At 40.6% G+C, this 26,244-nt stretch overlaps 1 protein-coding gene across 4 annotated transcripts in view; it reads right to left on the minus strand.

Annotated features, from left to right (window-relative positions):
* Positions 1-26,244, minus strand: part of WWP2 (WW domain containing E3 ubiquitin protein ligase 2) — a 143,115-nt gene that overhangs the window by 110,871 nt on the left and 6,000 nt on the right. For 3 of the 4 annotated variants that reach the window (XM_072731606.1, XM_072731603.1, XM_072731604.1), the window contains one exon: positions 7,793-7,877. In XM_072731606.1, coding sequence (XP_072587707.1) covers positions 7,793-7,862 — 70 coding nt within the window. In that variant the 5' untranslated portion in view covers positions 7,863-7,877. Of the gene's footprint in view, positions 1-7,792; positions 7,912-26,244 lie in introns of all 4 variants that reach the window. The other variant, XM_072731607.1, reaches the window with a different exon arrangement.

Consider the following 26,244-nt stretch of genomic DNA (forward strand, 5'->3'; position numbering starts at 1 on the left):
TATATACATTTGCATGCAGTCGTGAGTATTCCTCCCAATGATATGAATGTTCTTTTAAAGTTCTTCAAACTGCTTAATTCCTTTGCAAAAAAAGATAAACCCATGTAGATGCCAATATATCCATTTCACCCCCACCATGCAGAGTATAACATTTTTTCACTATTTGCAATCAGAGGTAAAAAAAGAAATCATACAAATTAAGTAAGACTTAAAGAGCACTTATGACACTAGGCTATGCACACATTATCTAATGACATCCTTAAAACAAATCCATGAAGCAAGGAATATACCATCACCCTCATTTCATCCAAGAGGAAGCAGGCTTAGGGAAGTTAAGTCATTGCCCCAGGTGACAGAGCTAGGGAGCTTCAAACCAGGATGTGCACCCAGGCAACCCGACTCCACACCATGCTATACGTCATTACCAGGTTTTGCTTATTCTATTGCCGTTCTTCCATTACTAGTGAATCTGAGTATGTTTTCCATGTGCTTGTCAGCCATCTGCATTTCCTGTTCTATTTGTATCCTTCATGTGGCAGCATTTCTGATGTTTATTTGGTACCGGCAAACCGAGCTCACCAAGCATGTACCCAGGGTCAGGTAATCATCTCTTATAGCATGCATTAGCCATGGTGGAAACTCCAGGTCTCTGGGATGGAGTACACCTAAGACAGCCTCCAACCCATGCCCCAAATGACAGCATGTGACTGGCATTTATTACCCAGGAAGCAAAACTGAGCAAACCTCTCCCTCCCAGGCCCTTCTGAAAGGTGAGAGTCCTGTAAGGGTTAACAACTTGACAAAGGACAAACCTACCTCTGGATTCTTTTAGCAATACCTGTCTTTTCCCGGCTCAAAAGAACAGTAGAGAGCAAGTCAAAGAACAGTAGCAGCAAAGGTTGTGGCTATGATTCAAAACGAATAAGGGACGGTACTAGGAGAAACAGGTTGTGGTGGTGCAAAATGTGGTCCAGAGTAGAAAACTGAAATACCTTTCACAGAGACCAAGGTTAACTGAGGCCACCTGGTGGTGTGGGAATAGCTCTGCACACGGACTCAAAAAGGGTTGGAGAGTGGGGGCTGACTAGTTATAATTATAGCCCTATCATTTCCATAGACAGTTTCTTTGAAATCAACAAGTTCCTAAGGAGCGCATGCGATGTGATGAGCACTGGGTATTATATAAGACTGATGAATCACTGAACTCTACCTCTGAAACTAATAATAACTATATGCTAATTAATTGAATTTAAATTAAAAAAAAAAAAAAAAAACAGGGGATCTCCCTGGGTGGCTCAGTGTTTTGGTGCCAGGGCGCGATCCCTGGAGTCCCGGGATCGAGTCCCGCGTCGGGGTGCTGGCATGGAGCCTGCTTCTCCCTCCTCCTGTGTCTCTGCCTCTCTCTCTCTCTATGTCTATCATAAATAATAAATAAATAAATATTTGAAAAATAATAAATAATAAATAAATATTTTTTTAAAATTAAAAAAAAAATCAACAAGTTCAAACCCTTCATTTAATAGTTGGGCCCATTAAGGACCAGAGAGGTGAAATAACATACCCCAAATCAGGGAGCTCTCAGGCCAATTCTTGGAACTCTATCATGTTTCCTTTGTTCTTCTAGCTTTTTCCAAGGTTTTCTCATTTGCTTAGGGGTTCGATTTTTTTCTAGTATTTTTACTTTCTTTTTTATTTTTACATAATTTCAGATGTTTAGGAAAGTTGCAACAAAAATACAAAGAATTCCTATAAGCTCTTCACCTAAGGGTCACCAAATATTAACTTGCTACTATATTTGCTTTCCTATTCTCTTTCTCTCTCTGATACACCTACACACTTGTTCCTGAAACTTTGAGAGTTTTAGATTCTGTGCCCCTTTTCTTCTAAATACTTCAGTGTATATTTCTAAGAACAAAGACATTTTCTGTAATACCATAGTATAATCATTAGCATGGAGGAATTTAACATCCTTTAAAACGATGATCTAATGTACAGACCTTATTTAAAAGTTTGTTGAATGTGCTATTAATGTCCATTATAGCAAAAGTGAAAAGAAAGGTCCAGAACCCAATCTAGGATTACACATCACACTTGATAGTTTTACTTTGAAGTCTCCAATCTACAGAAAAGGTTAAAGAATAAGACAATAAATAACTGTATACTCTGCAGCAACTATCATTTTGCCACATTTGCTTTAAAAAAAAAAGACTTTTTTCTTTTTTTCTTTTTCTTTTTTTCTTTCTTAAATAGGTTCTTTCTTTCTTTCTTTCTTTCTTTCTTTCTTTCTTTCTTTCTTTCTTTCTTTCTTTCTTTCAAGGAATCTCTATGCCCAATGTGGGGCTTAAACTCACAACCCCAAGATCAAGAGTCATGTGCTCTCTACTGACCAGGCCAGCTAGGCACCTCACCACATTTGTTTTGTTGGGGTTTTTCTTTTTTTCCTATCTGTATGTCAGTATCATTGCTATTTAATAGAGAACTTCTGTGATAAGGAAAAGTTCTATGCCAGTGTAATCCAATGCATTGCCATGATATATGTGGCTACTGAACACTTGGAATATGACTAGTATGACTGAGGATTTAAATTTCAAATTTAATCTAATTTTAATCTTAACATAAATAGTTCTGTGTGGCTATAGTGGCTATCTTAATGGATAGCACAGGATACAGATATATGGTATCTATGTCTATATATGTGCATAGTCATGCACATACCTGCAAACGTTTTTTTGGTTATTTATTTGAAGGTTGTAGACACTGTGACCAATGAACATTAAATACTTCCAGAATACAACCCTTAAGAATAAGGACATTCTATACATTGTACACTTGAAATTAACACAACACTGTATGTTAATTACACTTCAATTAAAAAAACAAAATAAGGAGGGGCTCCCAGCTGGCTCAGCTGTAAAGCATGCAACTCTTCATCTTGTAGTTGTGAGTTTGAGCCCCAAGCTGGGCATAGAGTTTACTTGAAAAAGAAAAGAAAAGAAAAAAGAAAAGAAAGAAAAAAAGAAAGGAAAGAAAGAGAAAGAGAGAACTTAATCTCAGGTTCATGTGAGCTCAAGGCCCAAGTTACTTTCCACATTGGGCATGGAGTCTATTTTAAAAAAGAAAAGAAGAGACACTCTCCCACCTAACCACACCACTACCTGAAAAAAATTTAATCACTACCTCTATCATTTGATATTCATTACATATTAAAATTTCCCCAATTGTTTCAAATATATTTGTTAAGAGCTGCTTTTCCTCAAACTCAGGATCCAATCAAGACGAGCAAATTGCATTTGGCTGCTGGCTCCTTAATCTTTTAAAATCTAGAATGCTCTCCCTTCTTTTTCCTTGACAGTGACTTTTAAAGACTTCCACCAGCTGTCTCACAGAATGCACCAAATTCTGTATTTTTCTGATATTTTGAAAGTTTCTTGTTCTTAAAACACAAGCCAAAATAAAGGCCTCAACATACAAGCAGGTTTTTCTGGAAAGTTTATTTACTGTTTGATGAAATAAAAATGCCAATTTCATATCTTCACATAGAATTTAGCTTTTAAAGTTAATAAATAAGGCAAAAAAAAAAAATCACACATGGCCAAAGTTATACCCTTGAAAAGCTCTTAGGAAGGCACAGAATAGAATCTGATAGACTGTCTTTCAATAGGTTCCCACCAGTTTTTGCTTTGTTGGGCTGGTTTTCAGTGATGAGTTTCTCAGTGCTTCTTAAGTATCAGATAAAACAGCTCACTTATGTTTAAGGGCCTTGCTGCATTTTAAAAGTGTATTTTAAGGCAACAAGTGGCTCAGTCAGTTAAGCCTCTGCTTTTAGCTCAAGTCATGATTCCAGAGTCCTAGGATTGAGCCCCGGGTCAGGCTCCCTGCTCCATGGGGAGCCTGCCTCTCCCTCTGTATCTGCCTCCCTCTCTCTTTGTCTCTCATGAATAAATAAATAAAATCTTTTTTAAAAAAATAAGTAAAAGTGTATTTTAAAACTCTAGGAGTGCATTACAGAGAGGTAGAAGGAAATTGAGACAAAGAAAGGGAGCAGCATGGTCACATCTCCCAAAATACACGACAGGCTCTCTCAGTGAAACACGTGAGAGGAGGAACCAGCCACACCATTTATTTTGTTATTTCTCTCTTTCCCTCTCTCCCTACTATTTTCTTCAACGGTATGAAAGGATCTCTCTAGGTTAAACGTCTATGTAATCAGAGGCACCTGTATTATCAAGTTAGCTCTTTCCACACTAGTAAAAATTCACATTGAGGAAAGGCAAACAGAGAAATCTTTACAAGTCAAATGTGTTCCTGAACACTATGGCCCCAAACAGGGACTTCATTATGTCACTAGATTCTATGGACAGGCTTCTGTTTTATCCTAGACTTGCTAATTATTAGGCAAGTAGTAAAACCTAAAGTCCCAAATTCAAAACCCTATCAAGTTCACTCTAATACTTCTCCCTCATCAAGAGGATTAGAGCAACATGAGACATGAACAAAGATGATTAAAATGTATCAACACCATTTTTTTAAAAGTCAGTAAGAGGGACGCCTGAGCGGCTCAGGGGTTGAGCATTTGCCTTCGGCTCAGGGCATGATCCTGGGTCCGGAGATCAAGTCCCACATCTGGCTCCCTGTGGGGAGCCTGCTTCTCCGTCTGCCTCTCTCTTTGTGTCTCTCATGAATAAATAAATAAAATCTTTAAAATAAATAAATAAAAGTCAGTAAGAAACCAGCAGAGAATATGAACACACAATTCACAGAAAAGGAAATCCAAATTTCCCTGAAACATAGGATGTTAAACATAATTTATAATTAAAGAAATATGAACTAAAACTGCTGAAAAAGTTATTTTTACCAATCAGACTGGCAAAGATAATAAATAAATAAATAAATAAATAAATAAATAAATAAATAAATATCTGACAATACACTGTGTTGGTAAAGATGTGGGGAAACAGGCACTGTCCTGCACCGCTAGAAGGGTATTCCTTCCAAGGGAAGCAACCTGGCTTTCAAGATTACACAATCATATCCCCTTTGATGTATCTTGGAAGGGACACACAAGAAACTGATATATTGAGGATCCCTGGGTGGCTCAGTGGTTTAGCGCCTGCCTTTGGCCCAGCGTGTGATCCTGGAGTCCCGAATCAAGTCCCATGTTGGGCTCCCTGCATGGAGCCTGCTTCTCCCTCTGCCTGTGTCTCTGCCTCTCTCTCTCTCTCTTTCTCTCTCTCTGTGACTATCATAAATAAATAAATAAATAAATAAATAAATAAATAAATAAAAAAGAAAAAGAAAGAAAGAAAAGAAACTGGTATATTAGTTTCCTCCAAGGACGAGCACTGAGGAGCTGGAGGGAAGGAAACAATCTTAAGGCTGATAAACAGATAAAAGAAATGAGTAACATTTATATTTCAGAAATCATAATTTTAAAAATGACGAGACACAAAGGGTTGCAGAAGAGGAAGCAGGCAGGGGGTTGGGGTGACTGGGTGATGGGCACTGAGGAGAGCACTTGATGGGATGAGCACTGGTTGTTATACTATATGTTGGCAAATCGAACTTCAATAAAAACAAGTAATTTTTTTAAAAAATAAACTAAAAATAAATTAAATCTAATTTAATTTAAAAATAATGAGACAATTTTGCCTCCAAACGACCGTGTATCTGAGCTCTGATACTCAGCACTGTTCCCCAAGCATCTCTCAGTTCCATGACTCCTCTGCAGAGCTAAGGCCACCAAAGCAACCTGTCATTCAAGGAATATTCACTGACAGCCCACTATGTGTCCAGTACTATTCTGTGTCACTGGGTTTTCAAAAGTAACGAAAATAGAGAAAAATTCCTATTTTTGTGTTTAAATTCTACTGAAGGAGACAGTCAATAAAGGAAGTACATAAAAATATGTACTGTGTTGGGACGCCTGGGTGGCTCAGTCACTAGAGCCTCCAACTCCTGATTTTTGGCTCAGATTGTGCTTTCAGGGTCATGAAGTTGAGCCCCTAGTCGGGCTCTGCATTGGGCTCAGTCTGCTCGTCTCTCTCTCTGCTCCATCCCCAACTTGTGCAGTTTCTCTCTCTCTCTCTCTCTCTCTCTCTCTCTCAAATAATCTTAAAAAATACATATGTGTGCTGTGTTAAATGGTGACAAGCCTAAGAAGACAAATATAAAGTAGTGAAGGGGACAGACATGAGGAAGTGGGGTGTGGGGGAGGCTACAGGGGGATCAAGGAGGCCTGGCTGAAGAGGGTGACTTTTGAGTAAAGACCTAAAGAGAGTAAGGAAGCAAACCAGGTAGTCATCTGGCCCCAAAGCATTCCACTCGAAGGGAACAGCAAGTGCAAAGGCTCAGAGGTGGGAGTGTGCCCAGTATAGTCCCTGAAGAGCAAAGAGGCCCATGTGGCTACAGCAGGGTCTAGTAGAAGAGTAACAGGAAATGAGAAATGGGAGTGATGGGTGGGGTCCCATCATGTGGGACCTTTAGCTTTTACTGGGTGAGATGCAGAGCCAGTTGTCAACATATTTAAGCCCTTGACATGCCTGCTATGTGACCCACAGAATGAGGTAGGGCAAAGGACAGAAGCAGGGAGACTACTGCCTTCATCGAGGGTAGAGATGAAGGCAGCTCATGGGATGGTGGGGGTGGTGAGAAGAGGTTGAACGACAGTTGCATTCCGAAGACAGACAGACATGGCCAGGTTCACAGCTGGCTGAGCGTAGGATATGATGAAGGAAAACCAGGAGCTTACATGGCTACTAAACATTCAAGTGGAATGACAACTGGGCTACTAGAGATACAAAATCTGGAAATCTATCAATGGAAGGCCCAGGCTAGAGACATAATTTTGGCAGTAGTGACCTTATTATTGGTGGCATTTAAAGCCATGAGGTTGGGGGGCACCTGCATGGTGTGGCCAGTTAAGTATCTGACTCTGGATTTCAGCTCAGGTCCTGAGATCAGGTAGCTGGGCTTCTGCTAAGCACGAGCCTGTCAAAGTTTCTCTCTCCCTCTGCCCTTCCCCACTGTGTGTGTTCGCTCTCTCAAATAAATAAAGTCATGATGTTGGATGAGATTAACCTAGGGAATGAGTATCGATAGGAAAGCGTTCTGGGCATCACAGAATCACCATTTTCAACAATTTTTACCAAAAGTTCCTTTTATCGTTCTTCTTTAAGAATTCTAGCTACAGGGGATCCCTGGGTGGCTCAGCAGTTTGGTGCCTGCTTTTGGCCCAGGGCACGATCCTGCAGTCTCGGGATTGAGTCCCACATCAGGCTCCTGGCATGGAGCCTGCTTCTCCCTCCTCCTGTGTCTCTGCCTCTCTCTCTCTCTGTCTATCATAAATAAATAAATAAATAAATAAATAAATAAATAAATAAATAAATAAATCTTTAAAAAAAAAAAAAAAGGAATTCTAGCTATAGGGCAGCCCTGGTGGCCCAGCAGTTTAGTGCCACCTTCAGCCTGGGGTGTGATCCTGGAGACCCAGGATCGAGTCCCACGTCAGATTCCCTGCATGGAGCCTGCTTCTCCCTCTGCCTGTGTCTCTGCCTCTCTCTCTCTCTCTCTCTCTCATGAATAAATAAATAAAATCTTTAAAAAAAAGGAAGAAAGAAAGAAAAAGAAAATAGAATTCTAGTTACAACATGGTCACCCTATGAGAATAAATAGTTCACATTCCTAAGCTGTTTCACAGTGTTTGGCTCTCACACCCAGGTGGGCATACCCCTGCCTTTTCCTCATAGATTGGGCTGGGCCTCAAATAGTAAACATTTCACATGGTGCCACTCACCTTTCAAAGTCAGCTGAGACTTCTCAAAAGGCAGGGCCACTCCCGGCCGGCTGGAGCTAGCAGATGCCATGTCATCACCAGAAAACTGCAAGATGAACAGCAGTAGGTTTAGAGGATACCTGGAAAGAAATTAAAGAACTGCACCCAACTTTCATATTTGAGTTGAAAGAGATGAACCAAGAAAATATAAACATCCAAGCAACTTCTGTCGGGGTGGAGCCTGTCTGTCTTATAATGACTCCTGAGCCTACATGGGTCTCTGCTCAACTAGGAAGGGTGCAGGACGTCACCATTTACAGGAGAGAGCCTAATATAACACTCTCAAAAAGAAAGTCATGATTCAACAGTTAAAAAAAAAACCAGTTTCATAAATCAACAAAGGATATACACAGAGGGGTGCCTGGGTGGCTCAGTTGAGTAAGCAACGGACTGTAGACTTAGGCTCAGGTCATGATCTCAGGGTTGTGAGATCAAGCCCTGAGTCGGGCTCCACACTGGGTATAGAACCTGCTTGGGATCCTCTCTCTCTCCCCCTCTCCCTCTGCCCCCCCCCCCAGTCTTGTGTGCATACTCTCTCTGTACAATAAATAAAAAGAAATAAATAAGTAAATAATAAATAAAAAGATATACAAATGGCCAATGAGCCTATTCTTGACATCATTAGCCATCAGGCATCCAGGTCACTCATCTTGGCCAGAAGCCTTGCGTTTTGAATAGATCTTTTACTCATATACAATTTTGTGACATTATCCTTTGTCATCTGAAAAATATTGGTTCACTGAGCTATGCAGATACTCCAAATGTTGACAAAAAAAAGCACATTTGTGAATGTCACCACTGATCTTCTCAAACAGATCTTTAAGCATTGGGAAACTGTCAAGTTCTTAGTGGCAGATATGTATTCCAAAATTCTTTTTTTTTCCCAAAATTCTGATTTTCACTTTAAAAACTCATATTTTATCATTGGCAACAAATACTGTCAGTTGTTTTCCTTCAAGTGACAGGCTCACTTCATTCATCTTGAAGAGAGTGTCTGCCAAATACCCAAATCTAGTAACTGCAGTTTGTTCGTTTTTTTTTTTTAAGCAAAAAGAGTATTTCATAAAAAAGCAATTCAGCTCTCAATTCAAAACTCACACAAGTGCTTTTTCTCAAGACAATCATTATTTCAGTATGCAGAAGTGCCTGCCTTAGGCATATTTCCCATTTCATCATGCAGAATATTTAAAAAGACATGTACAAGAGTCAAGGCTTAATAAAATTAATCATTTTCACTGTTTCATCTAGCACATTCTTAAGTGAAACTGGCTTTTTGTTCTCTTTTTACTGAGTGTGCTGTGGTGAGGAATACAATGACAACAGCTCAGATTTGTGGCACTGCCCTGAATCAAACTATGGCAACAACAGTTTTACTCACCTTAGCTTTTGCATCACCAGGGCAAATATGATCACAGGGAAAAAGGCAAATAAATTATTACAAAAATAGTTTTGATCTTCAAGTCTCAAGAGGCCACCAGAGGTCAAAGGATCCCATCTGAGAACTGATATTCTAAAAACACTAAGAAAGGGCAGCTCGGGTGGCTCAGTGGTTTAGCACCGCTTTCAGCTCAGGGTGTGATCCTGGAGACCTGGGATCGAGTCCCATGTCGGGCTCCTTGCATGGAGCCTGCTTCTCCCTCTGCCTGTGTCTCTGCCTCTCTCTCTCTGTGTCTCTCATGAATAAATAAATAAAATATTTTTAAAAAATAAAAATAAAAACACTAAGTCCTACTCTATTCACCATCATTAATACTTTCTTTCACTCTACTTAATTTCTAATCTCTCCTCCAACTTCCTATTCTGAAGAGTTGTTCAGCCTTAAAACATGGTTAAGTCCCCACATGACTCTAAGGATGGAAGCCCTTTACAGGAGGATGAAACATAGCTACCATGAAGTCACATTGATTTTGACATTTTCCATAGCTAAAGTCAAATAATTTCATACTACAAGAGTTTAGCCAAAACAAAAGTGTGCCTTATTTAGAAGGCATATCCAGTCTAAAAAAATTGTAACTGGGGCAGCCCAGGTGGCTCAGCGGCTTAGCACCACCTTCGGCCCAGGGCCTGATCCTGGAGACCCAGGATAGAGTCCCCTGTCGGGCTCCCTGCATGGAGTCTACTTCTCCCTCTCCCTCTCTCTGTGTGTCTCTCATGAATAAATAAATAAAATCTTTTTAAAAAAATTATAGGGGATCCCCAGGTGGCTCAGCGGTTTGGCGCCTGCCTTTGGCCCAGGGCGCGATCCTGGAGTCCCAGGATCAAGTGCCACGTCAGACTCCCAGCATGGAGCCTGCTTCTCCCTCCTCCTGTGTCTCTGCCTTTCTCTCTCTCTCTCTCTATGTCTATCATAAATAAATAAATCTTAAAAAAAATAAAAATAAAATAAAAATTGTAAGTGACTAGTTTTTTTCTTAAGTAGTCTTGAACAGGCATTTTACTTCAATCTTACATATAGAGCAACAGGGAAACCTCTGAAAAGTTCTAGCAAGCATATCGGAACACGATACTGAAACGAACATTATTCAAGTTCTTAAGACCAGACCTCTGTGTTATTAAATCCAATAGTGAATCCTCAGTCCTTGTCTTACATAAACTCTGAAAGCATCTGACATGACGGATTGATCGCTCTCTTCCTTGAAATGCTTTCTTCCATTGGCTTCCAGGACATCACACCTGCCTGATGTTCCCCCTGCCTCTCAGGCTGCTCCTTCTCAGCTTCTTCACAGGCTCCCTCTTTCTTCTTCAACCTCTAACCATCAAAGCGTCCTACAACTTAGACTTTGCATATCTTCTAGTTATTTCATCTGGCCACATGGCTTCAAATACCATCCATTTGCTGACAATCCCAAATTGGTGTATCCAGTACAAACTTCACCCTTGAACCTCAGACCTTCTTTGTCTATTCACAAAATTGATCTGATATTCCCTCTCAAAAATGCTCCTTAGCCTTCAGCATCTTGGTTAATGACAACTCTTTCTAACCAGTGGCTCAGGCCAAAATTCTGGGGCTCATCCCTGCTTCTCCTTTCCCTCCCATACCCCACATACAATCTGTCAATAAATCTTGTTGGTTGGGGGCACCTGGGTGGCTCAGTCATTTGAACTCTTGATTTTGGCTCAGGTCATGATCTCCAGGTAGTAAGATCAAGCCTATGTTGGGCTCCTTGCTCAGCAGGTAGCCTGTTTGAGATTCTTTCCCTCTCCCACTACCACTCCCCACCATGCTCTCTCTCTCTAAAATAAAACAAATAAATCTTTAATGTATATATATAGGATATAAATAAATAATATTTTAAATTTAAATATTTTATATTTATTTATTTATTCATGAGAGACACAAAGAGAGAGAGAGAGAGAGAGAGAGAGCAGAGACACAGGCAGAGGGAGAAGCAGGCTCCATGCAGGGAACCTGATGCGGGACTCCATCCTGGGACTCCAGGATTGCACCCTGGGGCTGAAGGCAGGCATTCAACCGCTGGGCCACCCAGGCGTCCCTATATATTACACACACACACACACACACACACACACACACATACACACTCTTTTGGCTCTACATTTAAAATATTCCTGAGTTCAAACATTTCTCTCCATCTCTATTGTCACTGTCTTGGTCCGAAGCCCTGTGATCTCTTACCCAGATTATCATTTCTTCTGCTCAGACCCCTCCGCCCCTTCAATCTAATCTCTACACTCAGCAGACTGATTTCTTTAAATATGTGTGTCAGATTATAACACACTGCTATTCAAAACCATTCAGTGGCTTCCAGTCTACCTCAGAATAAAAGTCAAAGTCCTTAAAATGGACATCTTGAGTGATACAGTCCACACTCCTCTCTGACCTCACTTTTTTTCTCCCCATTTACTCCCTCCCCTGAAGCTACACAAGCCTTCATTCGTTGAACATGCCAGACATGCTCCCCTATTAGACTTCTACCCCTTCCATCTAGAATGATCTTTCCTCGGTTAACCATATATATGGTTTATTCCCTCACTATCTCAGGCATTTACTCAAATGTCACTTTCTTTTTTTTTTTTTTAAGATTTTTATTTATTTATTGGTAAGAGACACAGAGAGAGGCACAGAGAGAAGCAGGCTCCATGCAGGGAGCCCGACATGGGACTCGATCCCAGGTCTCCAGGATCATGCCCTGGGTTGAAGGCAGCGCTAAACTGCTGCACCACCGGGGCTGCCCTCAAATGTCACTTTCTTAAGAGGTGTTCCTGGACCACCTTATTACCCTTTCCACATACATTTGGACCCATCCTTCCTTTTACTTTTCCTCCCTAGCATTTATCACTTACATGACTTGTATTGGTTTATTGTATTTATCATCTCTCTCCTTCCCGTGGAATGTAAGATTCACAAGGGCTGAGATGTGTGTCCCATCTGTTAGCCCTGTAGCCCTGCTGTCTAAAACAATGCCTGGCTCTTTATAAGACCTCCATAAATGAGTGAATGATGAATGAGTGAATTTGAACATCATTTCCTGAAATTTAAAATGATGATGTTTTGACTCTCTAGACTAAATGTTTTACAATAGACTAAATGTAAAACCATAAAAAGATCAACTCTCTCTTTCTGCCCAGCAGATAAGCAGATTAGAAGTCTGACCAAAAAAAGTGTTGGTGAGTAGCTTTATACATGTCTGGGGACAAATCAGACAGTACCTGACAATCTCTGGAGAGTTAAAGATGCATACACTGCACCTGCCAGGAGTCCACTCCTAGGTATTCGCCAAGGGAAACATCTTCCAACACAGGCTAAAGAAGCCATGTTCAAAGATGTTCATCACGACAATGTTTATAATAGCAAAAATTTGTAAACAACCCAAATGTCCATCAATGGAGGAATGTATAAACCGTGATATTTTTATAAAATGGGATGCTATATAATAGTTGAAATATATAAATTCGATCTCCAAGTATAAATCCCAAGTTATAATGCTAAAAGAAAAAAAAGAGCAAGTGAAAACCTAAGAGCACTATGACACCATCCACATATGCTTAAACTTACACAGAATTGTATATGTATTGTATATATATATATATAATTGTATATATATTATATTGTATATAATATATTGTAATATTGCTGTGGTTGTATATATTTGTATATACAACTGCTGTATATATTGCTGTGGCCAAACGTCAATGGAATAAAAGTATAAGTGGCTGAGAAGTAACCACACCAAGGTGAGAACAGGAGCTACCTCTGAGGTAGCACAGAAGAGAACAGAGGAAATAGAGTAAGGAGAGAGGCCAAGGGAACTTCAATGTAACTAAAACATTTTGTCTTTTAAAGAAAAAGTTCTGAAGCAAATATGGCAAAATGTTAATATTCATTAAACCCAGATGGTGGTTTTTATAACTGTTTGTTATCTTATTCTCCGAACTATTTTACATGTTTGATCTTTCTCATAATTTAACAATACTGTTAAGGGGGGAGAAAGATCGCATCTTGAATAATGAAGGAAAAATTAATGATTATAAATTAAGCCTCAGAGCTTTCTGTAACAGAGGTTAAAGCACTACAAGCAAGAAATACATCATTTATAGACTTTAAAAGAGTATTTTAAAAATCTTTACATCTATTGGGACTCTCTTTCCTAAGGCAACTCAACTGAGGGTAGTTTTTTGTTGTTGTTTTGTTTTTTAAAGATATTTATTCATGAGGGACACAGAGAGGCAGAGACACAGGCAGAGGGAGAAATAGACTCCATGCAGGGAGCCCGATGTAGGACTCGATCCCGGGTCCTCAAGATCACGCCCTGATCCAAAGGCAGACGCTTAACCACTGAGCCACCCAGGCGTCCCAGTCCATAGTTATTTTAAATTCCCTGTGCACATCTGTGTCATCTCTGAGACTGGTTCTGAGGCTTGCTTTGTTTTTTCACATTGCTTTTCTTTTAGCATGATTTAAAAAAAAAAAATGTTATATAATTGTTTATTCTACAGAGAGAGAGAAAGCACACACATGAGGAGTGGGGAGGGACAGAGGGAAAGGGAGAGACAGAGTCCAAAGCAGACTCACTGCTGGGTGCAGTGCCCTATATGGGGCTTGATCGCATGACCGTGGGATCATGACATGAGCTGAAACCAAGAGTCAGACATTCAACCGACTGAGCCACCCAGGTACCTGTTAGCATTACTTATAATTTTTTATTGAAAGCCAGAAATGATGTATTGGGTAATAGGAACTGAGGTGAACAGGCCTTTAGCATGGGGTTTTATGTTAATCTGGCTAGGAATTGATTTGTGTTTAACAATTGCTCTAACAGTTGGGGCACTTGCGTAGCTCAGTCGGTTAAGCATCTGACTCTTAATTTCATCTCAGGGTGGTGAATTCAAGCCCCATGCTGGGCTCCATACTGGGTATAGAGCCTACTTAAAACAAGACCAAACAAAACAATTGCTGTAAGTACCAGACACTTCAAATTTGTCTAGAGTCCTTGTTTTGGTCTCCCTGTTATCTCTGGTCTTCTCTAAGAACCCCTTCTTAAATAAAGTATGCACCTTTCAGCTCTTCCAGCTATAATCCAGTGTTATACTGGACCCATGATATGGTGGGAAAGTATAGGGGAGGGAGAGCATTTTGTAGTCTTATCATTAAATCTCAATCTTTTAGGGGTGCCTGGGTGGCACTTCTAGTTAAGTTTTGGCTCTTGATTTTGGCTCAGGTCGTGATTTCATGGTCGTGAGATTGAGCTCTGTCTGTGTCAGGCTCCATGCTCAGCATCTCTCCTCTCTCTGTACCTCCCTCTATAATGAATAAATAAATCTCAAAACGCCAAAACCCTGGGGGTGTCTGAGTGGCTCAGGTCATGATCCTGGGGTCCTGGGATCAAGCCCCACTCAATGGGCAGGCTGCTTCTCCCTCTCCACTGCTTGGGCTCTCTTGTGCATTCTCTCTCCCTCAAATAAATAAATAAAATCTCACCAAAAAATCTCAGTCTCTTAATGGGTCTGTGTCCATGCGTTATGACCTTCACAAGTGTTTATTAACTGTTTTTTCCCCCTTAGGTGAGACAGGAAGACTAGAAGGGCCCCATTCAGGGAAATTTTCTCCCTCTAGTTAGGATAAAGCACTGGCTGAAGTCTTTTTCCCTAGAGAGTAGGCCCTTGTTGTGGAAAACATTCAGCATATTTTATAGTGGTTACTCTTTCTGTTTCCATGCCAGAACCAGGAGGGAATCTTTCTTGGCTTTTCACCAGGACAACCTTGTTAGTCAGGAGTTTTGTTTTGTCTTTTTCTTTCCTGATTTACTCACTGATATATATCACTAGCACCAAAAATAGTACACAGTATATAATAGCTGCTCAGTAAATATCTGTTGAATGACTTAATGAATACCTTTTATCCACGCCCATGAGATTATTTTATGTTGGTGTGGGAAAATTTCTCAGACCTAAAATGATAATAAACTAATGACATTTCTCTGAATAGTTTGTCCTCAAATCTATTACTGACTTATTGGGTTTTGTGGTGTTTGTTAATGTCTCTCTAATCTGAAACCCTACCTAAATTGGGATGTTGTAGAGGAGTTCTCCCGCTTTTTTGAGTGCAACCTTTAGTAAAAAAAATGTATTTTATATCATGATCCAGTATACCTATATATATAAATGTCCATTTATCTGAACAGACTTTTCATGAAATAATACTTTCCTTTATTATGACATACTCTTATACTTTCTGTGTTATATTTTCTTTAAAAAAAATGCTTTTCAGGATTTATATAGAGGATAAGTTCAGAGGACAATATGTTTTTAGTGTTGTCTCTTTTTTCTTTTTTTACAGAAATTTGGGTAAATCTATTAGAGTTAGTTTTGGTTTCCCCTTTCCCTTCTAATAAATCCATTATTCCCTTCAATAATGAAATTCTTTGTGTATCTATAACCTTTGGTGATATATTTTTTTAATATTTTATTTATTCATTTGAGAGTATGAGAGAGAGAGACAGCGGAAAGGGGGAGAGGGAGAAGCAGACTCCCCCTGAACAGGGAACTTGATGTGGGGCTCAATCCCAGGACCTTAGGATCATGACCTAAGCCGAAGATACTTAACCGACTGAGCCACCCAGACACCCCTATTATCTTTGGTGATATTTTTTTTCAAATATTTTACTTATTTATTCATGAGAGACACAGGCAGAGGGAGAAAGAAGCAGAGACACAGGCTGAGAGAGAGAGAAGCAGAGACACAGGCAGAGGGAGAAGCAGGCTCCATGCAGGGAGCCTGACATGGGACTCGATCCTGGGTCTCCAGGATCAGGCCCTGGGCTGAAGGCGGTGCTAAACTGCTGAGCCACCCGGGCTGCCCCTGGTGATATTTTAAACATTGTTCCCTTTCCTTCTCCTTCCTTCCCCAAGTTTATGCTCACTCCGTTTTTTGGAAGTGATTTGGATGCAAACCTTTCCCATTGCTCTTAGCAAGGGAAAGAATTACCTGAGTGCCTACAGTGTTGCTGAGACAGGTACAGAGTAAATTCTGGGCTTCAGTTTTCATGAGCTTCTTGTAATGGGTAGAGGGGACTTGAGCCTCATGCCCATTAGGGACCATGTCTCATATGGGATCCTGATACAGAAGCTAATAGGTTAAACATACTTTGGGATGGGATCTGACTTCTCTGGTAATGGTTACTTTTTTTTTTTTTTTTTAAATACATGGTTGGAAAGGTTTACAGTTCAAAATACCTTCCTTGTAATATCAAGGTGGTATTTTCCTAATTGGACCTGGAAAGACAGGTAGAGCCCCATAAAATAACACCAGTTATTGTGAATCAACAATGGACCATAATCATGAAAGACAATGGAGAAAGAAAACATATTATCTCCTCTGTTGCTCCTGCTTTCCCACCTGCTTTCTTCCTTCTGAGTCTTCTTTAGAATTTATGTGACTGATTGATTTTGTTTTGGGGCCGTGAAGTATATTGATCAAGAAGTTTGGTCTTTCTCTCATTTAACAGGCCATGTGGGAGATTCTGGTTTCATTCTCTCAAATTCTCTTGAGTTTAGGCCACAGGCTAAAAACAGCTAAAGCTCAGGGAGGACGTGCTAGTTTAAAACTGCCTTCAGTATCAAAAAAAAATAAAAAAATAAAAATAAAATAAAATAAAACTGCCCTCAGTTGAGGGACACCTGCCTGGGTGGCTCAGCAGTTGAGTGTCTGCCTTCAGCTCAGGCAGATCCTAGGATCTGGGATCGAGTCCCACATCAGGCTCCTTGCGAGGAGCCTTCTTCTCCCTCTGCCTATGTCTTTGCCTCTCTCTGTGTATCTCTCATGAATAAATAAATAAATCTTTAAAAAAAATGTGGAAACTCTAAGAAAGAAAGAAGAAAATGCTAGAAATCCAAAATAGTGTAAGAGAAAGGTAGAATATGCCTTGATGGGCTCATCAGTAGACAACATGGTCCTAGAATCAAAGAGCTTGAAAGTATGTCAATAGAAACTTCCTCAATGAAAATGCAAAATGAGGGATGCCTGGGTGGCTCAAGTGGTTGAGCATTTGCCTTGGCTCAGAGCATGATCCTGGGGTCCTGGGATTGAGTTCCACACTGGGCTCCCTGCATGGAGCCTGCTTCTCCCTCTGCCTGTGTCTCTGCCTCTCTCTCTGTGTATGTCTCTCATGAATAAATAAAATCTTAAAAAAAAAAAAGGAAATGCAAAACAAAAGAATGTTTTTAAAAGTCCAAGGACTGTGGGGGAAATTTAAAATGTGCAAAATATGCATAACTGGAATACCAGAAGAGAGAACAGAGCAAAAGAAATGTCCTAAGTAATAATGGCCAAGAATTTACCAAAATTAACAACCTGCAGCAAGCCCCAAATCCCGGAAGCTTAAAGAACACCAAGCAGGATAAATACCCAAAACAAGAACAAAACCAATACACAAACAACCAGGTATGCAATATTACCATATTCAATCTAGAGAAAGCCAAAAACAAAGAGAAAATCTTGAAAGAAGCCAAAGGGGGAAAATTTGCTAAGCTGTACAAGAATAACGATAATAATTATAGCAGGCTTTTTACCAGAAACCATACAAGCAAGAAGAGACCAGGGTAAAATATTTAAAGTATTGAAAGAAAAACACACTGACCTAAAATTTTGTGTCCAATGGAGTTATCCTTCAAAAGTGAAGGAGTAAACAAAAGACTTCCTCAAACAAAAACATACCCGGAGAGAAACGTTTAAAAGTAGTCCTTCCAAACATTATATGGTCTCATTCATTTGGGGAATATAAAAAACAGTGAAAGGGATTATAGGGGAAAGGAGAGAAAATGAGGGAGAAATATCAGAGAGGGTGACAGAGCACGAGAGACTCCTAACTCTGGGAAGCAAACAAGGGGCAGTGGAAGGGGAGTTGGGTGGGGGGATGGGGTGACTGGGTGATGGGCACTAAGGGGGGCACTTGATGGGATGAGCACTGGGTGTTATGCTATTGTTGGTAAATTGAACTCCAATAAAAAATATGCAAAAAATAAACAAACAAATAAAATAAAAGTAGTCCTTCCAGAAGGGAAATGATACAAGTCAGAAACGCAACTACCCACAGAAAAGAAGAACATGGGGCAGCCCGGGTGTCTCAGTGGTTTAGTGCCCCTTCAGCCCAGGGCGTGATCCTGGAGACCGGGGATCGAGTCCCCCTTCGGGCTCCCTGCATGGAGCCTGCTTCTCCCTCTGCCTGTGTCTCTGCCTCTCTCTCTCTCTCTCTCTCTCTCTCATGAATAAATGAATAAAATCTTTTTAAAAAAGAAAAGAAAAGAAGAACATGGCAGAAGGAATAAATGAGGCTCCATCCACGGGCTTCTTTAAACACTAAAAGGCTGATAACATAGGGAAAGGACGTGTGCCAAGAGGGATGCCAGAAAGCAAATGAGGGAACTGTAGAGGGGACAAGTGATTCTGATAAAAACAAAGCAGTGAAGGAGGACAGGAATTTAAGATGGTGGTCACAAGTCGAAAAAGTTGTGGATGAGGAAAGTCTCATGGAGAAGGTGGCTTCTGGGCAAAGATCTGAAGATGGTGAAAGACAGAACTGAGACTATCCATGGAAGAACATTCCAGGCAGATCAAAGAGCAAGAGCAAAAGCTCTCAAGATGGTAGGAAGTCTCGGGAGTGTAAAAACAACACAGGCGCCAGTTGTCTCAAGAGCAATGAAGGAGGAAGAGAATGGCAACAAGAGATTCAGTGGGATTTACCCATGTAAGTAAAATCATTCTTAATGAAATATGGAATGCATCGGAGCAGTGGTTCTCACGTCTTTCTGCACAAACAAACCAGCCAACAATGACAGCCAAACCCAACCTCAGGGATTCCCATTTGACTGGTCTGGAGTAAGAGACAGTTATGTGATTTAAAAATTCCCCAGGTGAGGGGCGCCTGCCTCAGTCAGTTAGGCATCTGCCTTCAACTAAGGTCATGATTCCAGAGTCCTGGGATCGAGCCCCACGTCAGGCTCCTTGTACAGCAAGGAGTCTGCTTCTCCCTCTCCCTCTGCCTGCCGCTCCCCCTACTCGTTCTTTTTCTTTGTTTCTCTCTCTGCCAAATAAAATCTTTAAAAATAATAATAGGGGCAGCCCTGGTGGTGCAGCGGTTTAGCGCCACCCGCAGCCCAGGGCATGATCCTGGAGACCCTGGATCGAGTCCCACGTCAGGCTCCCTGCGTGGAGCCTGCTTCTCCCTCTGCCTGTGTCTCTGCCTCTCTCTCTCTCTCTCTCTGTGTGTCTCTCTCATGAATAAATAAAATCTTTAAAAATAAAAAAATAAAAATAATAATAATAAAAATAAATAAAAATTCCCCGGGTGATCCTAATATAAAGTTGGGATGAGAACTGCTGGTTTAGTGTTACTGAACTGGTTGACTGCACTTAGAGTAGGACTTTAGCAGAATGTTTAAGGCTGAACTAAAATTATGCAGAAAAAGTGCACAGAATAATACACAGATGAAAAAAATGGAGCAACTCTGGCAAGAGAATATAGTGAAAGAGCTCTGTGCCAGGAGTGGTTCCAAGGAGACTAAGTATTACACCACCTTCTCTGATACCAACTTTTCCCTTAGAGAGCTTTCCAAGAGCACTCAATAAAACATGACAGACTGAACACATATACTCATCTCTGCTCCCTTCTCAAATCCTATCAAAATGACAGAAAAGAAATACCAAAATAAAAAACCCACTGAAAACGAATGGAAAAGGAAACCACAGATATAGAGGACTGCAACATTCTAGAAAGTGGCAGGTGAGTTCAAAGTGAAACCTAACTGGCTGTGATGGGAGGAGGAGTGGACAAGAGGCAGGCTGACAGCACTGGCGATTCACAGAAAGGGTCAGTAAGTGCTGGCGCTAGGTACTTCTGAAAGTGAGAGCATAAGTGGGCCTAAAAACAGGAGAGACTTAAAAAAAAAAAAAAAGAAAAACAGGAGAGACTAGTAAAAGCCTGTAGAAAAAACAGACTTTGCAGACTCCCCTCCCCAACAATTCAGCTAGGCAGTCATCCCCTCCCTAATCTCAAACAGGAGAGTTAATTTTTAGACTCTAGATAAACTAGACCTGAGGATTTCACGCATAGCTGAGGGTGGTGGTAAGGCATGATACTGATCCAGAGAGGTAAGTGGAAGTCTACATCCTGAACGATGAGAAGTCACTGCCTCCAACCCCACTCACCTTCCCTCATTGGAGTCCTACCACACGGCTCGGCCTGTTGACACTTAGTACATAAGGGAACACAACTATTTGAGGAAACCCTCACCCAGAAAAGCCAGACACTAAAACATACAAAGAGAAAACTATAACTGATTTGATAAAGCCCATTCTAGGATTCGTAAAGAAAAGCAAGGGACCCAGAATAGCCAAAAGCAGCTTGAAAAAGAACAAAGTCAGAAGATACATATTACTTAATTTCAAAACTTCAGCTCAGGTCATGCCCTCAGGGATGGACCCTCCAAGTTGGGCTTCCTGCTCAGCAAGGAGCCTGCTTCTCCCTCTCCCTCTGTCCCTCGCCACATACCCGCATCCCACCTCCCCACTTGTGCATGCTCTCTCTCAAATAAATAAGTAAATAAATAAAATAATTTTTAAAAAGCAAATTGAGAGACCAGATACAAACCCATATGGCTTATATCCAAGTGATTTTAGACAAGGGTGCCAAGACAATACAATGGAAAAAGAATAATAGTCTTTTCAACAAATGGGGCTGGGATAACTGAATATCCATGTGCAAATGAATGAAATTGGACTTTTACCTCACATCTTTTACAAAAATGAATTTTAAAATGCACCAAAATCCAAAATATAAGAGCAAAAACTACAAAATTCAGAAAAATCATACATATAAATCTTCATGGCTTTTTTTTTTTAAGATTTTATTTATTTATTCATGAGAGACACAAAGAGAGAGAGAGGGGGGCAGAGACACAGGCAGAGGGAGAAGCTGGATCCACGCAGGGAGCCTGATGTGGGACTCGATCCTGGATCCCAGGATCACGCACTGAGCCAAAGGCAGATGCCCAACTGCCAAGCCACCCAGGCATCCCATCTTCATGGCTTTAAGTCAAGAAATGGTCTCTTAGATATGATAAATACAAGCAATAAATAAAAACAAGATAAATTTGACTTCATAAAAATTAAAATTTTCTATGCTTTGGAAGATACCATCAAGAAAGACAACCAAAAGAATGAGAGAAAATATTTGCAGATCATGTATCTGATAAGACTCGTATCTATGATATAAAGAACTTTTATAACTCAATAATAAAAAAATATACAATAGAATATTATTTGGTCATAAAAAGGAATGAAGTGGGGATCCCTGGGTGGCACAGCGGTTTAGCGCCTGCCTTTGGCTCAGGGCGCGATCCTGGAGACCCGAGATCGAATCCCACGCCGGGCTCCCGGTGCATTGAGCCTGCTTCTCCCTCTGCCTGTGTCTCTGCCTCTCTCTGTGTGTGTGTGTGACTATCGTAAATAAATAAAAATTTAAAAAAAAAAGGAATGAAGTGCTGTTTCACACTGCAATATGGATGAACTTGGAAAACATTATGCTACGTGAATGAAATAAACAAAAGCCAGGCAAAAAGACCCAAAATTACATGATTTCATTTACATGAAATATCTAGAATAGGCAAATATATGGAAAGAGAATGTAGATCCGTGGTTGCCAAGGGCTGAGACAGGATTGGAGTGACTGTTAACAGACACAAAATTTCTCTTGAGGGGAAAATATTCTAGAATTAGACAGTGCTGAGTGATGGCTGTACAACTTTGTGAAAAGGTTAACATCACAGAATTTAATACCTCAAAATGGTGAATTTTAAGATATATGAAGTATATCTGAAATTTATAAAAAGCTTATAGTTAAATAAAACAGAGATCAAAGAAAACCTCAAAACAATTTAGACAGATAAAATATTGCACCCATGAAAGAAGAACAGAATGTAATTTTAAAAGAAGGCAGGCAGGCAAGAAAGTAAGTTGGTTGGCTGGTTGCTTCAGAGGATAACAAATTGCTCTTAGAACAGTTCTGATAGAAGAAATAAAGCTGATAGGGGAATCCGGGTGGCTCAGTGGTTGAGCATCTGCCTTCGGCTTGGGTTATGATCCCAGGATCAAGTCCCGCATCGGGCTCCCTGCATGGAGCCTGCTTCTGCCTCTGCCTGTGTCTCTGCCTCTCTGTCTCTGGGTCTCTCATGAATAAATAAATAAAATCTTTAAAAAAAAATGTCCAATGTTCAGGGGTGCCTGGGTGGCTCAGTCAGTTGAGCGTCCAACTCTTGGTTTCAGCTCAGATCAAGATCTCAGGGCTGTAAGATCTAGTCCCACAATTAACCCCACATCAAGATCCAGGCTCAACTCCAAGTAAGCTTCAGATTCTCTCCTCTGCCTCTGTCCCTCTCACTCATGCTCCCTCTCCCTAAAATAAATAAATAAATCTTTAGCAAGTCCAGAAAGAGAAGGGAAAAAAATAAAAATAAAAATAAAATTACAGAATATTTTTCTTATGCTGAAGGATAAACAGTTTTAGACAGAAAGGACCCAACTGACTATCCAGAACAATGGATGGAAAAAAAAAAAAATCCAATGCACAATGCCATGAAAGTTCAGGACATGAGAACAAAGGGTATACAAGTTTCCAGGCATATTTACAAACAAAAGGAATCAGAATGGCATCAGACTTCTCAACAGTACCACCGAATGCAAGAAGACAAAGCAATGCTTTCAAATTTGAGATAAAATGATTTTTCAGGCTAGAATTCTACGATCAAGAAAACCATCAATCAAGTATGGTTGGAAAACCATGGGATTTTCAGATTTGTAAAGTCTCAAAAAAAAATTTCTCCCCAAGCTACTTTTCTCAGGAAGATGAGTTCCAGGGGAATAAAGGAGAAAGATGGAGGATGGTGGAGATTCACATGGGAGAGACAAAAGGAATTCCAAGATTAACAACGAAAAATTCCAAGGTATTACAGTACAAGAGCCCAGGGACTAAACAGTCCAGATTAGAGAGTTTATAAGAAATGTCACCTCTAGAGGAAAGAAAGAAAAAGAAATAGAATTTGAGAAGAAACAGATTACATGCATCTGACAGCACTGAAGAAAGTAGCACTTTTAACTCTATCACAACGTTCAGTGCGGAATTAGTGACAGGAACACAGAACATCATGCAAATGAAAAAAATCAGAAAATATGGAACTTATAACAAAAAAGTTGTATGACAAGACCTGTAATCCTAATACACTATGTGGCTCAGCTGTGAATTATCTTTATAATAGCATAATCAAAACTTGTGATGTGAGAGTAATTAGAAGATGGAGGTAGAAGTGTGTGTTTGTGGAGACTGGCCAGAAAGAGGGCAAATCCTCACCTTCAATAGTTAAAAGACAGTAGATAAAACTGACAGGCTAAGAAAGAGCAGTATAAAAATGTCATTCAGAAATGCGTAAGTTGGGGCCCCTGGCTGGCTCAGTTGGTAGGTAAAGCATGCACCTTTAATCTCAGGGTCATGAGTTCAAGCCTCGTATTGGGCATGGAGCCCACTTTAAAAAAAGGAAGAAAGGGATCCCTGGGTGGCACAGCGGTTTGGCGCCTGCCTTTGGCCCAGGGCGCGATCCTGGAGACCCGGGATCGAATCCCACATCAGGCTCCTGGTGCATGGAGCCTGCTCCTCCCTCTGCCTGTGTCTCTGCCTCTCTCTCTCTCTGTGTGACTATCATAAATAAATAAATAAATAAATAAATAAATAAATAAATAAATATAAAAATAAAAAATAAAAAAAGGAAGAAAAAAAGTAAAAGAAATGCACAAGTCAACACAAGAAGAAAACTAAGGGTTGAAAGTCACTGACTCCACAGAGCAAGCCAATCAAGAACAAAAAGAGGTGAAGCTAGGAACTGCTGTCACATTATAAGTCTTATAACACTATTTGGATCTTTAAACTATGTGCATGTATTACTTTGGTCACAAATAAAATTTAGATTCAGAAAAGGAAAAGGCTTCTCTTCAAATCAGGTCACAGGATGCCGTCCTTATTTAATTTTAATAACAATATCTCATCTACATTCAATTAGAGTAGTGGGTTGAACTGTGGACCTGAAAAGGTTTTCTCTAAGCACTAACCCCTTGGAACTTATTAATATGACCTTATTTGGAAACAGGGTCTTTGCAGGGGCAATTAAGTTAAACATCTGAAAATAAGATCACCTTGAAGTTAGAGTGGGCGCCGCATCATCATAGGAAACAGAGAGGAGAAGACATAGATATGGGGCAGGAGGCCACTTGGAAGATGAGCCGAGAACGGAGTCCTACAATTCAAGCCAACAGATGCCTCAAGCCACTAAAAGAGGCAAAGAAACAAAGGCTTTAGAGGAGGTAGATTTCAGTGACCATCAGGCTGAAACTTGAAGTCCTCGTCCCACAATACATCTTTGGAGGCCCAAATCCCAGGCCCATGGTAACTTCTGGAAAGATATAAGCTCTGCAGTCACAGGGGGTGTGGCCTTGCTCAGACTGTTTCTTCACTGTGATTCCAGATACAAAAGACAATCCTAGAGGTATCATTATGCTTTATATTTCACTATTTAAAAAAAAAAAAGAGTATCTTTCATACTGTATTTCAAAACAAATTTTTGATGCCACTACAGACTGACACAACAACTGATTTGCTTTAGAGAATTTGAGAGTAAGGTAGCTATTTCAATGAAAAGTGAAGGGATGGGGATCCCTGGGTGGTGCAGCGGTTTAGCGCCTGCCTTTGGCCCAGGGTGCCATCCTGGAGACCCGGGATCGAATCCCACGTTGGGCTCCCGGTGCATGGAGCCTGCTTCTCCCTCTGCCTATGTCTCTGCCTCTCTCTCTCTCTCTTTCTCTGTGACTATCATAAATAAATAAAAATTTTTAAAAAAAAGTGAAGGGATGAAGCAAGGAGGGCTATCTCATATTCTCGGGAGAGCTTCAGGATCTTCCTCCTCCTTCCCACTTCCCTCTCCTTCTCTGTTTCGCTAGGCCTCTCTTCCCCTCCAATTTCTTCCTTTTTCCTCCTGAGACATGGGCAGACCCCAAGCCTGTAGGGCTCACAACCAAAAGGCAGCTGTCCCGCGGCTCGGTTAGACTGTGTACAAAATGAGCTACCAGCTTGCAGGCATTTATCAGCTCCACCCTGAAAATAACTAATAACGCCCTTGTACCTTTTATTTTAAATAAGAAACTTTAAATAAATACATGGATAGATAGGAAGGGGTGCCTGGCTGGCTCCGTCAATGGAGCGTGAGACTCTTGACCTGGGGGTTGGAAGTATAAGCCTCATAGTGGGTGTAAAGATTACTTAAAAATAAAATCTTTAAAAAGTAAAGACAGGTAACAAGTAGATAGGTAAATAAAAAGCGAGCTTTTTTTGCCTATAATCCACAGACTGTTAAAGACAAGAAACTGTGAGCTAGGGCAGTAATTCCTGAGTTCTTCTCATTGGCAAAATTAAACAAGTCAAGGGTCGGCCGACTGGTTCGTTTCCAGAGACATCCAGAAAGACAACAAAGATCTATCACAGTCCTTTTTGGTTAAAATACTTGAAATAGGGACTGCTGGGTGGCTCAGCAGTTGAGCATCTGCCTTCAACTCAGAGCGTGATCCTGGAGTCTCAGGGTCGAGTCCCACGTCGGGCTCCCTGCATGGAGCCTGCTTCTCCCTCTGCCTATGTCTCTGCCTCTTTCTGTGTGTCTCTCATGAATAAATAAATAAATAAAATCTTTTAAAAATACTTGAAATATCTGAGATCAAAAAAGCAGGGAGAACACTTCGATGTATTCCCCTGGGAACACGAGAGGAAGCTGAATACTGGGTGGTGCCCGGGCACCAGAACACGAAGGATTAATGGCTGCTGTCACCTGTACAAAAATCTCGATTTGATCTCCACAGAACACAG

The sequence above is a fragment of the Vulpes vulpes genome, chromosome 12 (assembly GCF_048418805.1).
Source record: "Vulpes vulpes isolate BD-2025 chromosome 12, VulVul3, whole genome shotgun sequence".
NCBI classification, from domain to species: domain Eukaryota; kingdom Metazoa; phylum Chordata; class Mammalia; order Carnivora; family Canidae; genus Vulpes; species Vulpes vulpes.